This window comes from Citrus clementina, unplaced genomic scaffold (assembly GCF_000493195.1).
Source record: "Citrus clementina cultivar Clemenules unplaced genomic scaffold, Citrus_clementina_v1.0 scaffold_7, whole genome shotgun sequence".
NCBI lineage: Eukaryota > Viridiplantae > Streptophyta > Magnoliopsida > Sapindales > Rutaceae > Citrus > Citrus x clementina.
In genome coordinates, this window is record NW_006262075.1 from 17,264,104 (window position 1) to 17,280,251 (window position 16,148).

The following is a 16,148-nucleotide window of genomic DNA, read 5'->3' on the forward strand; positions in this document are numbered from 1 at the left end:
AACCTAATCAATTTTGCCCGTCCACTCAAAATTTCATTACAAATTACTATAGAATAACATTGTTTTGTTAATATCATAATTTAAATCTGTGTTATTTTTGTGCTGACCTCTGCACAGGAGAGACATATTAAATAAAAAGAAAAAAGAAAAAAAGGGACTAACAGCAAAAGGAATAGACCAAATACAAGAAATAACCTAATCAATTTTGCCTGGGTTGCTGCTGTCCGATTCTCCGAGGGAGACACTAGGCAATTTACCACAATCATAGCAAGCAACATTAGCAGTCCAACCAAAGAGAAACTTATAGTAAATAACATCTCTCAAGAATTTCATCAACCAATTTGAACCTGCATTCTGTACCCATCCTGATAGATATGACCCTGTAACCAGCCATGTCACACGCCATTTTCTTTCCTTGACGTATCTCTCTAAAGCTTGACCAATATCATTGTCTCCTGATATAACAATGTGTCCTTTATTTTTAATTAATGAATTACCAATGTGACGGCCGAGTACCACGGCGTCTTCTAGCGCTGAACAACCGCCCTGTCCGAGATCAGGCGTCATCGGATGCATGGCGTCTCCGGCCACCGTGACATTTCCTTTACTTAGGTTTCCAAACAAGATGTCCCATGGACGTCTAAACATCAATGGTGCCCGTGTCAAAGTTGAAAGATCACAATGTTGAATAACATCCAAGTACAATGGAGGCAAGACATTGTCATACTTCTCAAGTACTTCTCTTTGTATAAGTTCAGGATCTTTTACTATAATTTCCCCTGAAATGAACATGAAAACATCATTAAACCAATTCATTGCCTCATTCTATGAGAAAGTTCAATCACATTAGGAGAGGGAAAAATGATCCAAACCCATGTTTTTTTTTCCCCCAATAAGTTCATCATGCCACTAAAGTTTTTCAACTGTTTTTTCCCCCGCCCTTCTTTCTATCATTTTCTGCATTGTAAAATTGCAAATGCCAACCTTTAGGGGGAGAATAACGATTGAGGAACCAATAGACGTCTCTGTCATTGAGAGGAATAAATCCAGCTCTGAAGCCAACACCAACAAATTGCCTTATATCCTGGTTCAGTCCATGACCATGAGGAAACACAGCCAACCCACGCACGCTAGATCGGCCTGAATTTATGGATTCTGATAATCCCAGCCACTGCGCGACCATTGAGTGTACGCCGTCACATCCAATCAGAACCTTAAACAAATAGTCAAAGGGTAATTAATTATATGAATAACTCCATATCTTAGAATGCTAGGTAATTAGGACCATTCTGGTCATAGCAGTAGCAGTTAAGTCTTAATTAATTACCTTAGCTTTAATGATAGTGCTATCACCCAAATTTATGATAGCAGCGGATGAACCATTTAGTGTTTGTGAATCAATTGCAGCAATCTTGGAAGAGAATTGGATTGTGTCATCTGGCAATTCATCTGCCAAGGCTTCTAGTAAGCTCTGGCGATGTACTGATCTGAGTCCAGACCCAATCCTGCTTATAAGAGATAAGGCAAATTAACACCATTCTGAATTAGAAGACATAATAAATAACATATCTTAATTAAGTAAAATATATTCTTAATTATAACATATATTTATAAAGTGTGCTATTATGTATAGAAATCTGATCAAGATGCGTTCTGTCAAGCACCAATAGTCATGCCAATGAAATTTTGATATGCATCCTGTCGTGTATAAGATTAGTATTCTTATGTATATCTCTAACTCTGTACATGTATGCACGATCAAGATCAATTTTTGGGTTCCTCTTTATATATAAACCTTGAAAATTAGTTTTTCACCGAATGAAAGCAACAAGTATATTATTATATTGAAAGGTACTGCATTGAAGCTACTCACCCGGATTTTCCGGCATAGGAGAGTTCTCGGGTGGCTCCAGTTCCAAGATTTGTTACAAATACCCTGATTATGAAACTATAGTTAAGTATGTATCTAAATTTGTGTCCAGGGTGGTCGGACATCTGGATTAGTAAGTATGATCTTTCCGGAAACAAATTGATTATCTAAAACCTTGGTAAATCAACTAAATTGATTATAGATTTTCATTTCTTTTTCATTTTACCTCTTTGCAGGAGCATAAACAGAAGTAAGTTTGTGAGAAACACCAAGAGCATCAAGAGCAAGCCAAGCATTTGGGGAGAGAGTTAAGGCAGCACCAGTAGCTCGAAGCCCATCAGATTTTTCCAAAACCAAGGCTTTAATTCCAAGTCTCCGCAGAGCTACCGCTGTTGCCAATCCTGCAATCCCTGCTCCAATTATTACAACATCTTCCTCCACCATTTCCATTTCTAGCTCTCTAGATGTATGAAAATTAAACACTAAATGCAGTGTCTATTATTTGCTTCAACGCCGACTCAAAGTTAAATTTATAAAAAAATTGTAAGTGACGAAAGCAGTGACATGCATGAGCAGTATGAGCAAGTGGGGGAATTAGATATAAGATAAGTTCTAAACGAGGGAGCCAAAGTGGAATCTTTATTATGAAAAGGGCCGAATTTATTTTTAAATATTAAAAAAACACAACAAAAGAAAAATCAGGTTGGATCGGTTTAAAAAAAACTTGAGAGCGACATGTGCCATAATTAATATATATATATATATATATATATATAGGTCTAGATGGAACTCAATTGTATTGAAATTAAACACATAAATATTATTAAATTTTTACACATTATAATCAAATTCAATCGGATCAAAAGGTAAATTCAATTAAAGTTGGAATTGGGCTTCATTAGTTGGATTGCTTGGTTTGCGCTAATATAGAAATGTCAAAACTCAGAAGAGGTCAATCTTCAATTTTCAGCTTTCGAAATTGAGCTCATTTTTATTCAAAGGATGGCCAATTCCAGTGGCGGCTTTAGTGCTAAGCGAACTAGGTAGTTGTCTAGGATTTAGAAAGATCCCAATTTTTAGGTATCTATTTATTAATTAATATAATTAATTTTTTTAAGATTAAAAAAAATATGTTATGTATATTTTTTTTGTACATAAAAAAAAGCTTAATTTTTAGGTTTTACCCTATCATTACTCTTATTCGTAATTATTTTTCTTATTTGATAATCTTTACCTTAAATATAAGATATTTTTATGGTCTAATAATTATTTTGAACGTTACTTCTTTATTTTGTTTTACTATTTCTAAAAAAAAATCAATACTTTCCCTTTAAAAAAAAAACTCTTATTAAAATTAGTGACGTTAGATTTTTAGAGCTAACTTTTAGTATTCTATTAAAATATATTTAAAAACTCATTATCTATAAACCATACACATTGAATCAAAGCTATTTTCAGCAAAAAGTTTTTGTGCTCTCTTCTCTTTCTCTACAAAATTCATGGCCATCATTATCTTCATCTCAACTAGTCAATTGACTCAATACCAGGTGCTATCATTCTATTTTTTCAAGATGTGAAAAACTGAAAAAAAAAAAAAGGAGAATAGAAAAGTTAGTCCAATCTAAAAAAGAAGCTCTTGATAAATTTATCACAACTAGTTAAAAAGATATAGATTTAAATGAAGAATTAGTTATTGAACAACCAAGTTCAAATGAATTAAACAATGATGAAATGGTGAATGAAATAAACAACATTGAAGATGATAACAATAAAAATGCGGACAAAGTTGATGTAGGAAATTTATTTGTTCCAAATAATATTTATGATCCAAGAAGATTGGAAAATGTTGATACAAAGTTAAGAGATCTTTTAGTAGAAAAAAGGCTCAATTAGAGAGAATAACATAACTTTCCCAAAAGATGAAAATTCTAGGCATTTCTCTACCGCATTTTATGTTAAAATGTTACCAAATAGAGAAAAACATGATAGAAAATGGTTAATATATTCAAAAGATTTTGACAAAGTATATTGTTTTTGTTGCAAATTATTCAATACAAGTTGTAGCAAAAATCAGCTTAATGATGAAGGAACAAGAGATTGGAAAAATCTTAGTTCTAAACTTAAAAGTCATGAAACAACCAATGAACACATAACTAATATGAATGCATGAGTTGATTTAGAAGCAATACTATCGAAAAGAAAAACAATTGATAAAGATGTTCAAGAAAGAATTGACAAGGAAAAAGAACATAGGCAAAAAGTATCAATAAGAATTATTGTTGTTGTAAAGAATCTTGCTAAAAATAATTTAGCATTTCGTGGAAAAAATGAGAAGATCTATGAAGAGAGAAATGAGAATTTTTGAAGTTTAATTGAAATGATTGCAGATTTTGATCCAACAATGCAAGAACATATTCGACGTATTAAAACCGATGAAATTCATGATCATTATCTTGGGCATAACATACAAAATAAACTGATATTAATGCTAGCACTTGAAATAAAAAAATCAATTGTTAACAAAGTTAAGGAAGCAAAGTACTTTTCAGTTATACTTCATTGTACTCCAGATGCAGGCCACCAAGAACAAATGTCTCTTATATTAATATGTGTGGATATTTCAACAAACCTAGTAAAGGTAGAAGAATAGTTTTTAGGATTTTTACAAGTTGACAATACCATTGCAAAAGGTCTTTTTAATGAACTTGTGGATGTAATTAAAACTCTTGAACTTGATATTAATGACGTAAAAGGACAAGGATATGATAATCAGAGGCGGATTCACTATAGGACCACTGGGGGCTCAAGTCCCCACTGGAAAAAAAAATCTCTATTTCTTAAAAAAAATTAACATATTTCTAAATAGTCTTGTCAAATTATTAGATAGCCCCATCCTTTAAAATTTAAACTATTATTTTATTAATTACAAAAGTTATACTTTGACTTAAAAATCAAAGCGCACAACCAAAAATATTTATAATTCCTAATTATTGAATTGTGGGTGTAACTAGAGATTGCATTAAATCAAAAAAAAAAAATTCAAGTTTTCAGTTTTTATGTTTTACTATTATTTGATATAGTCACCGGTAAATTATTTTTCTACATATGCCACTGATGATAATGGATCTAATATGAAAGGAAAAAATCAAGGTGTACAAAAAAGATTATTAGAAATAAATCATAGAGCATTTTATACACCATGTGGCTGTCATAGTCTTAACTTTGTACTTTGTGATATGGCTAATTATTGTCCTAAAGCTATTTCATTTTATGGAGTTGTTCTACGTGTTTACTCACTAATTTCTTCTCCACCTAAGAGATGGAAAATTTTACAAGATAATATACCTAATTTAACTGTTAAATCATTGTCACAAACACGTTGGGAGAGTCGTATAGAAAGTGTCAAAACAATAAGATTTCAAGCTCCCCAAATTAAAGATGCTTTACTCGAATTAGCAGAAGTTAATGAAGATCTTAAAATAAAAAGTGAAGCTAAATGTTTAGCAACATATGAATTGGAAAACTTTTTATTTTTGTTAGGCATGATTATTTGGTTTGATATATTATTTGCTGTGAACACTGTTAGTAAAAGCTTAAAAAAGGAAGATATACAAATTGATGTTGCCATAAATCAACTAAAAGGTCTTACATCCTTTTTTGAGAATTACATAGAAAATGGTTTTGTGTCTGCTATGATTTCAGCTAAAGAGATTGCAAATGAAATGGAAATAAAACCAAAATTTCATGAAAAACGTATAATTCATAGAAAAAATAAATTTGGTGAGAATAATAATGAAGAGAAAATTCTATCTCTTGAAGATTCTTTTAGAATTGATTACTTTGTATATATAATAGATCAAGCTATTTTTTCAATCACCAATAGATTTGAGCAGTTTCAACTCTATGAAAATATTTTCGGATTTTTATTTAATTTTGAAAAATTAAAATCATTAGATAATGAAAGTTTAAAAAGTTATTGTATTAATCTCAAAAATGTCTTGGAATATGATATATTTTCTGATATTGATGTATTAGATTTGTTTTCGGAGTTAAAAGTCTTAAAAGAAGTTTTACATATTGAAAGAAATACTCCACTTGATATACTTAATTATATTAAAAAAGTAGATTTTTTTCCAAATGCATTTGTTACTTATAGCATATTATTGACGAAACCTGTAACTGTTGCTTCTGCTGAGAGAAGTTTTTCTAAATTGAAGTTAATAAAATCTTATTTAAGAACTACAATGTCAAAAGAAAGATTAAATGGATTAGCTATATTAGCTATTGAAAATGATTTGTTAGCTAAATTAGAATATAAGATTTTAATTAATAATTTTGCATCTCAAAAAGCAAGAAGAATAAAATTTGATTGATTAGTAATTTGCATTAGTGATGGCTTGCAGCAAGGATCATAGCAGGTAGGAGAAATGATTTAAAGTTCACAAGAAGATTATGGTTGTGGCTAATAAAGTTTTAGAGCATCTTGAGGAGATGGAATTTGTGAAAGACAAAGTTAGTTAATATTCGTGTGGAAATAAATAGACATCTTTCCGACTATTTTTTCTTTTTTTGGATCTTGTTAATAATTGTTATAATTCAAGATATTGTTGAATATAGTTGAATTTTGGGCTACTTGATGCTGTTTTGAGAGTTTTTTGAGCTATTTAATGTTCTTGTGAAAGTTGATATTTTAACATCAGAAAGCCTAAAATAAAATTTCGCCTAAGGCCTCCAATTGGTTAAAGCCGGTCCTGGTCAATTGGCTTAAATCTTCCGGTGAAACAAGAGGTCTGAGGTAGGGATGTAGTTAGAAACTTGTTTTCGTTGCGGTACATTCAACTTATAATACAGACCATGAATATAGTTTAACTAATTGTGAAGGTAATTTACATAGTTTGAATAATAATAGAGAGTAAGGACTAATATTTAGTGGGTGAGATTTCTCATCCCTATTCAAAACTTTTATCTTTTAAAAACAAATACAATACAATTTCAAAATATTCAAATAATAATATATTGCACTACAAATATTATATTATTATTTATTGATAGATTTTTACTTGTTACCGTTGCCCTTCCAAATTTTTGTGTTTTGGAAATATATTATCTTTTCTTGTCAATACAATAATATACAATATTTTGATGGATAAACTAAGAAGTAGATGAAAAAGAAAAAGAAGAAGAAAACGAGGGAAAAAATAGAGAAACTATATATATATATATATATTATAGTTTCATGTTTTATAATGATTTCCTTATTTTGTTAAATATCTTTTGTCTTCATTCAGGTGTGACTAATTCATGTTTATAGAATCAAAATAATTAATAAATTGAAAAAATTAACAAGGGTTGAGATTGAATTTGAAACTCTTCAAATAATTTCTTTAGGCAATTTTAATAATTTTAATATTGAGCCGGAACGCTATCGCAAATTTAAAACAATTATGAACTAATTTAAAATTACTTTTCAAAATTTTCGAAAGTCAGTTGGACCTGTGCCCCAGCTGGTGCTATATTGGCTCCACCAATGGTCTCACCGTCTCAGATTCAAGTATAAAGAGATAGTTTACTTGGAGGTGGGGAGGGAGGTGCAATGTTAAAACCAAAAAAACAGAGAAAGGTTGAGCTCATTTTATTTTTTCTTTTTCCTGTTTTGATACGTTGGCACTTGTATCATGCACCGCGTAATTATCACTTGCATACTGGAATTTAATTTTTATCTGGTTACAGTTTATAGATATATTATAATTTCTAACCATTAGCCTAGATAACATTTATAGTACGGACAAAATCTATTGAGATGAGTTTTAAAATCTACTCACACTAACAATGTTAAAATAAAAATCTACCCATATAACACTTTATTATTTTATTTCCGTAAGCAGGTGTCACTCTTACTTTTACATTTGAATAAAATTGGAGATTCGAGAGAATGGGAAAGGGGCTAACCACAAAAGGATCCGTACATCAGATATAAGAAACCTAATCTATTTTACAGGGGTTGTCATTTTCACCAAGGGAAACAACAGGCAATTTGCCACAATCATAGCCGGCAATTTTAAAAAGAAGCCCACCCAAAAGGGTCCTATAGAAAATAACATCTCTCAAGAATTTCATCCACCAATTTGACCCTCCAATTTGTAACCATCCAGAAAAGTACGACCCTATAACCAGCCCTGTCACACGCCATTTTCTTTCCTTCACGTATCCATCTATAGCTTGAGCAACATTATTGTCTCCTGTTGTAGCAATGTGGCCTTTAGTTTTAATTAATAAATTACCAATGTGACGGCCAAGTACCACGGCGTCTTCAAGAGCCTGACAGCCGCCTTGTCCGAGTTCGGGCGTCATCGGGTGCATGGCGTCTCCGGCCACCGTGACGTTTCCTTTACTCAGATTTCCAAAAAAGACGTTCCATGGATGTCTAAACATCAATGGTGCCCAATGCAACGTTGAAACATCAGAACGCTGAACAATGTCCAAGAAAAATGGGGGCAAGACCTTGGCATACTTCTCGAGTACTTTTTGAATCAGCTCAGGATTTCCTGCCTTGTTTTCCCCTGAAATGTACATGAAAAACATCCTTACATTAATTCAATGTCTCATTCTCCATGGAGTATTTGTTAGCTACACAAAATATCCAATCACATGACATAGACAGTGTATACACTCGACCAGAGTTATAGTGCTCTTTCAAAATTATGGGCTTTTGGTCATTTTCCCCTTACAAAAATACCAACCTTCAGCGGAAGATTTACAAACGAGGAACTAATAGATCTCCTTATCATTGAGAGGCACATATCCAGCCCTCATGCCCGCATCGACAAATTGCCTTAATTCTTTGTTCAGCCCATGGCCCTCAGGAAACACAGCCAAGCCAAGCCCGGCTGATCGGCCGGCATTTAATGTTAGGAAATTAGTGGGTAAACCAGGACCGCAGCTAAAATGAAATTGGAAGAAAAATAAAGAACAAGCACAATAGAGGACACCAGAAATTACGTGGTTCGGCTTTTAGCCTACATCTACGGGCGAAGACAGAATGAAATATTTTACTATTGAAAAGGAGTTACAAGTATTATAGTATTTTAGCTCACTTCCCAAAACCCCAATACACCCAAACTCAATCACTGTAACAAGAGCTTATAAATGCAAGCTCTCTAAATTCTCTCCTAAGTACTAAATTGCTCTCATAAATGGAATGAATAAGCTCTTCATTTGCACTTGTATTTATAGCAAAATGATGGCCAAGAAAGTCAAAGCCGTGGGTATCAAAATCTTCTTCAAAACCGTGTTCATCAAAGCTTGGTGGGTGAAAACCGTGTTCAATCTTCAAAGCCATGTGCCACCATTCTTTGTTTATGTAAAGCTTCTAGATGCTAGATGCAGTCGATATTGACATTCTCCCACTTGGAGATTTGATTGAGAATCAATCAATCTCCACACCATCCTATCTGCTTCGCCTTAAACATGTTGCCTACGTTTCTGCTAGACCACAAGAGGATATACTCCAAACAAACTTATCAGTATTTATCGGCTTGGTCAACACATCTGCTAGGTTCTCTTTGGTATGGATTTTCTGCAAATCCACACTTCCATCTTCCACTACTTCACGAACGAAGTGATACTGGACTCCTATGTGCTTTGTCCTGGAATGAAAAGGCTGGATTCCTTGCAATGTGCAAGGCACTCTGACTGTCACAAAACACAGGAATTTTCTGTTGTTTGTGCCCGAGCTCCTCCAATAATCTTTGTATCCAGATAGCTTCCTTGCAAGCTTGTGTAGCTGCCATGTATTCTGCTTCTGTTGTAGATAATGCCACAACGGTCTGCAGTTTCGAAACCCAGCTTACAGTTGCTCCTGCAAGTGCAAACACATAACCAGTAGTGGATTTCCTTTTATCAAGGTTTCCTGCAAAATCTGAATCCACATAGCCCCTGACAGTAAACTCTGATCCTCCATAACATAATGCAACATCTGAGGTTCCTCTGATGTATCTCAGAATCCTCTTCACAGTTATCCAATGCTCTCTACCAGGATTCGCCATGTATCGACTGACTGCTCCCACTGCTTGTGCAATGTCCGGTCTTGTACATATCATAGCGAACATTAAACTTCCCACTGCTGATGCATACGGTACTCGAGACATCTCCTTCCTCTCTGCTTCATTGCTAGGACACATACTTGAGGATAATTTGAAATTAACAGGAAGTGGGGTAGAAATTGACTTACAATCTTGCATGTTGAAGCGTCGCAAGATTTTCTTTAAGTAATTCTTCTGCGAAAGCTAAATCTTCCTGTTATTTCTGTCTCGGTGAATTTGCATCCCTAGAATCTTGTTTGCTGGTCCCAAGTCCTTCATTTCAAACTCCTTAGCTAACTGCGCCTTCAATTCTTGGATTCGATCTTTGTTGGGACCTGCTATCAACATGTCATCCACATACAACAGCAAAATGATGAAATCATTATCTTCAAACCTCTTGTAATATGCACAATGGTCTGAACTGAGTCTGTTGTATCCAAGGCTCATAATGAAGGAATCAAATCTCTTATACCAACACCTCGGCGCCTGTTTGAGACCGTATAGAGATTTATTCAACCTGCAAACCAAGTTCTCATTTCCTGTTTCTGCAAAACCTTCTGGTTGGAGCATATATATTTCTTCTTCAAGTTCTCCATGAAGAAATGCAGTTTTCACATCTAACTGCTCTAGATGTAAGTCAAATGTAGCACACATCGCCAAGACTATTCTGAAGGTTGTGAGTCGAACCACCGGAGAAAATATCTCGTTGAAGTCAATACCTTCTTTCTGAGCATATCCTTTCACCACCAATCTCGCACGATACCGCTCTACTTGGTCATTACCATCACGTTTGATCTTGTAGACCCATTTGTTTCCAATGGCTTTTCTTCCACGTGGTAGTGGTATAAGTTCCCATGTCTTGTTCTTGTGTAGAGCTTCTATTTCTTCTTGTATTGCTGTCATCCACAAAGCAATATCTGAGCTTTCTAAAGCTTTATGGAAAGTTGATGGCTCTCCATCCTCCGTTAGAAGACAGTATACAACGTTGATCTCTGTGACATACTCCGAGTGCCACGCCAGCGGTCGTCTCTCACGAGTTGACTGGCGAACTTCTGGAGCCTCAGACTCTACTGGTTCTTGTTCCTCGTGCTCTGGTGCTGCTTCAGAAGAATCTGAATTTTCTGAATTATTTTCAACATATACCGGCACAATCTCTGACTTTTCTTTTACAGTGCCATCATCTCCATCTTTTCTTTGCAGTTGATCTTCTACAAAAATAACATCTCTGCTGATGACGATCTTGTGGGCAGTGGGGTCCCACAGACGATACCTCTTTACTCCATCAGCATACCCCAAGAAGATACATCTTCTAGATTTTGGATCTAACTTTGTTATTTCTTGGGCATTGTACATCACGTACACAGGACATCCAAATGCATGTAGGTAGGAATAATCAGTTGGCTTTCCAGTCCACATCTCCATCGCTGTCTTCAGTCCAATAGCTGTAGATGGCGATCAATTTACTATATAACAGGCAGTTTTGGCTGCTTCTGCCCAGAATGAATTGGGTAGACCAGCAGTCTTCAACATAACTCTTATTCTTTCTGTAAGAGTTCTGTTCATCCGCTCCGCCACTCCGTTTTGTTGAGGAGTGTATGCCACCGTGAACTGCCTCTGAATACCTTCTTGCTTCCAGAAAGCAAGAAACTCGCCGTCTGTATACTCTCCACCATTATCCGTCCTCAAGCACTTGATCTTTTTACCAGATTCAAGTTCCACCCGAGCTTTGTATTCTTTAAACACTAGAAATACATATGACTTTTTCTTAATTGGATACACCCAACATCTTCTGGAATAATCATCAATGAAAGTCACCATGTACTTTGCACCTCCCATGGATATATCTGGTGATTCCCAAACATCAGAATGAATCAAGTCTAGAATGCATTTACTTCTAGCAATAGATCTACTGAATTTTAATCTATGTTGCTTACTTGTAACACAATGCTCACAAAATGGTAAACTTATCGATTTGAGCCCCGGAAGTAATTTTCGCTCAGAGAGAATCTTCAAACCTTGTTCTGACATGTGACCAAGTTTGAGATGCCACATCATCGTTGATTCTTCTCCATTTGACACGACACACGCATTAGCCTCCTGTAGTGTTTCTCCTTTAAGCATGAATAAATTAGCATCGATCTTTTTTGCCTTCATCAATACAAGCGTGCCTTTAACGATCTTCATAATTCCATTCTCCACATGAGTTTTGTACTCATGACTATCCATTTGTCCCAAAGACAATAGATTTTTCTTCAGGCCGTTGACATGTCGTACCTTTCCAATTGTGCGAATTGTACCATCAAACATTTTTATTTTGATAGTACCAATACCAGCGATCTCCAAAGCATGATCATTACCCATATATACAGATCCTCCTGAGATAGGTTCATATGTGTGGAACAATTCTCTCCGAGAGGTCATGTGCCAGGTAGCTCCTGAGTCTATAAGCCAGACATCAGACAGTCATTTTTTGCCTTCTGAAACAGTTGTTGCCTCGCTGTAAAGAATTTCGCCATCATCCGAGGTACTCGCTACACAACCCTGAGTATTTGATGACTCAGGTTCTTTGCCTTCTTTTCTCTTCTGGTTACTCCAACATTCTTTCTTGACGTGCCCTTTCTTGCCACATTTGTAGCATTTAACATTCTTCTTACTTCTGGATTTTGATCTACCTTGATTTTGACTCCCACTGGGGCCACGTTCCGTTGATCTCCCTCTCGTCACTGATAGCGCTTCTGCTTGCTGCGAACTTGCTTGTCTGTTTTCCTTATTTTTTCGCCTGCTCTCCTCATTTAATACGGAGGCTGCAACATCGTCGAAAATTAGACTCTCCACTGGATTGTTGTTCGTCAGGTTGATGATGAGTTGATCATACGAATCTAGTAGACTTTGAAGTAGAAGCTCTGCACGTTCATTTTCCTCTATATTATGACCCAACGTTGTGAGTTGTGAAAATAGAGTCTTCAATGTGTTGATGTGGTCGGTCACTATTGTAGATTCCGTCATTCGAAGAGTATAAAGTTTCCTCTTCAAGAAGATTTTGTTGTGTAGTGACTTGGCCTCGTAGAATTTTGTAAGAGTATCCCATATTTCCTTCACTGTATTTTTCTCTGCCACACTGGATAATACTCCGTCTGTAAATGCCAAGTGTAGATCAAAAATGGCGTTGCCGTCTACCTCGTTCCACTTGTCATCAGTTATCTCCATGAGCCTTTCTCCAATTGCTGTCAAGCAATTATTTTTCCTCAATACAGCTTTCATCTTCATTTTCCACAACGAAAAATTATTTCCGTTAAATTTCTCAATTTCATACTTTGCCGTCATTTTGTTGATAAATACTGCACACAAGCAAGTATACCACCTTAAATGGTTGTGAGTATATGTGAGAATGCACACCAGGAAAGTTCCCAGGAAAGACTTGAGGGGTCACAATGGTCCCACTTAAAACCCAGACTCCTTAAGCTCTTATCGCCTTTGTGACAGAACTTTCCTAGACATGTACAAAACCACACAATTGCTTTACTCACACCACTATTCCCTGCTTTGTACCGAAAAATTCTTGGATCGCTTCCACCGTTTCTTGTGAATAGTACTGTATACGTGAATAGTATCATATACGTGAATAGTATCGTATATGCGAACAAAACTGTATACGTGAACAGTACCGTATACGTGAATAGTGTCGTATACATGTACAATGCCGTATATGTGAATAGTACCCCTTACGTGAATAATTCCCGACTCCAAAAATGCAACCAATAGCTCTGATACCACTGTTAGGAAATTGGTGGGTAAAGCAGGACCGCAGCTAAAATGAAATTGGAAGAAAAATAAAGAACAAGCACAATAGAGGACACCAGAAATTACGTGGTTCGGCTTTTAGCCTACATCCACGGGCGAAGACAGAATGAAATATTTTACTAGTGAAAAGGAGTTACAAGTATTATAGTATTTTAGCTCACTTCCCAAAACCTCAATACACCCAAACTCTCTCAATCACTGTAACAAGAGCTTATAAATACAAGCTCTCTAAATTCTCTCCTAAGTACTAAATTGCTCTCATAAATGGATGAATAAGCTCTTCATTTGCACTTGTATTTATAGCAAAATGATGGCCAAGAAAGTCAAAGCCGTGGGTATCAAAATCTTCTTCAAAACCGTGTTCATCAAAGCTTGGTGGGTGAAAACCGTGTTCAATCTTCAAAGCCATGTGCCACCATTCTTTGTTTATGTAAAGCTTCTAGATGCAGCCGATATTAACATTTAACGGTTCAGAAAGTCCCAGCCACCATGCCACCGTTGAGTGTATCCCATCACATCCAATCAAAAACTACATAGCCAAAGCCGCAATCATATAAAATTAATATACAAATACTAAACAATCAAAGGAAAAGCTGAGGCTAAGTTCTAGCTTTAGTTAGAATTCAGGTCCCAAGTTCGAACCTCACTGATGTACACTTGTGTTAATGAAGAAAACTGCAAAGAAAGTATGCGTTAGTTAATTATTACCTTTGTTTTAACTATTGTACCATCAACCAAATGTATGAAAACAGGGGACGAACCATCATGTGTTTGTGAATCAATTGCAGCAATCTTGGAAGAGAAATGGATTGTGCCATTTGGCAATTCGTCTGCCAAGGTTTGTAGTAACTTTTTGCGATGTATGAATCTGGGTCCAGATCCATCCCTGCTTATAAAAGATAAAACATCTCCCGCCATTAAGAACTAAAATACATAGGATTTGCTAATAATAAGCAAATATGTACATCATTATATTCAAGGCTAGCTTGAAGTTAGAAAACTCACCCGAATTTTCCAGTTAAGGACGTCTCTTGAGTTGCTCCAGTTCCAAGATTTGTTACAGATATCCTGTTAATAACATAACAAAAATATATGGAATTTTAAGGCGGACAAAACTAAAATGTAGAAAAAATATATACTCAAACAATGTGTATATCTTTTTTATGCATTCGAATTTGTAGTTTTTATTTGTCCATATGTTAAAAAAAAATGCCACTATTATGATTTTATTCATAAGAGTCATGTTCAGGTGTGAGTGCCGGCACATCTTTATAGTATTATTAAAAAAAAAATTGCACACCTTTCACACTATTATGCACCTTTATAGTTTATATGAATATGAATGTATAGGGATGAGTCAGCAAAAGATTTTATCCAGATGTCCCCAAATATTTTCATCTAAGAATGAAGGCATGACCCATACCAATATGAGATTCTAAAAACTATAATTCAAAGAAATTTTAAATTATACCTATTAACAGGAGGGTAAATGGAAGCAAGCTTGTGAGAAACGCCAAGAGCATCAAGAGCAAGCCAAGCATTTGGGGCAAAACTTATGGCAGCACCAGTGCCTCGGAGCCCATCCGATTTTTCTAAAACCAAGGGTTCAACTCCAAGTCTCTTGAGAGCCAAAGCTGTTGCCAATCCTGCTATACCTGCTCCAATTATTACAACATCTTTTTCTACCATTGCCATGATCTCTCTAATTAAGTGCAGCACTGTCTCTTGTTTGATTGCATAACGAGCACCGCAGTCTCAAATTTATACCACAATTGTATTTGTACGTGATGAAAGCAATGACATACACGAGTAATGACTGAGAAGACGCAATGTTTTTCTTGTAAAACAAGGAACTAATGAGTTACTGAAGCAAAGAGGAAAAGTCCTGCCGCCTTTGTTTTGGGCTTGAGGTCAGCGAACGGAACATGCAGTCGTTGATCTTTTTATTTTTCATTATCTGTTTTTTTACTTTAATTGATTTTTCCTTCAATCATTGATCTTTAATTATAAAAATGTGAGTACGAAAAAAGATCAACATATTGCATTCGAATTCTACATCTACTTCCAATGATTTTTTTGTTTAAAAAAAAAATCTTAACGCGAAAAGTTAGGAAATGTAGCTCAACAAAAAAAAAAAAAAATGTCAATGTCTATGGGTTATGACTTTTCTTATCTGGCTTCTGCTGAATATACATGTCAATTATCAACTGGAAGTCGAGAATTCGATTTTGATTATTCTCTAATATTCTAATCTTAACACGAAAAATGAAAAGAAAAAGAAAATTTGTGAAAGGGTCGAAACTATACTTGTACCATCAAAGATGATCTTTCCAACTTCTTGACTTTTAATAATCATTTGTTTAATACAAAGATCAATCGTCAAAAGATCATTCCAA

The 16,148-nt window shown here is 35.0% G+C and overlaps 1 protein-coding gene and 1 pseudogene across 1 annotated transcript; both read right to left on the reverse strand.

Moving 5' to 3' along the window:
• On the reverse strand, positions 1-2,371 carry LOC18037601 (monooxygenase 2). Its single transcript, XM_006427803.2, has 5 exons — positions 2,097-2,371; positions 1,874-1,936; positions 1,328-1,505; positions 985-1,213; positions 1-779 (listed from the first exon to the last, which is right to left on the reverse strand). Exons 1-5 carry the CDS (start codon positions 2,318-2,320, stop codon positions 196-198), a joined length of 1,278 nt encoding a protein of 425 aa, XP_006427866.1. The 5' UTR covers positions 2,321-2,371; the 3' UTR covers positions 1-195.
• Positions 2,372-7,852: 5,481 nt separating this feature from the next.
• On the reverse strand, positions 7,853-15,447 carry LOC18037602 (annotated as a pseudogene).
• Positions 15,448-16,148: the final 701 nt, after the last annotated feature.

Excerpts from the sequence above, each read along its gene's own strand:
- LOC18037601 (XM_006427803.2), bottom strand. The coding sequence starts at position 2,320 with ATGGAAATGGTGGAGGAAGATGTTGTAATAATTGGAGCAGGGATTGCA. Across the intron at positions 1,506-1,873 it reads TCCTATGCCGGAAAATCCGG|GATTGGGTCTGGACTCAGAT; the intron begins GTGAGTAGCTTC and ends TCTTATAAGCAG. Across the intron at positions 1,214-1,327 it reads GCACTATCATTAAAGCTAAG|GTTCTGATTGGATGTGACGG; the intron begins GTAATTAATTAA and ends TATTTGTTTAAG.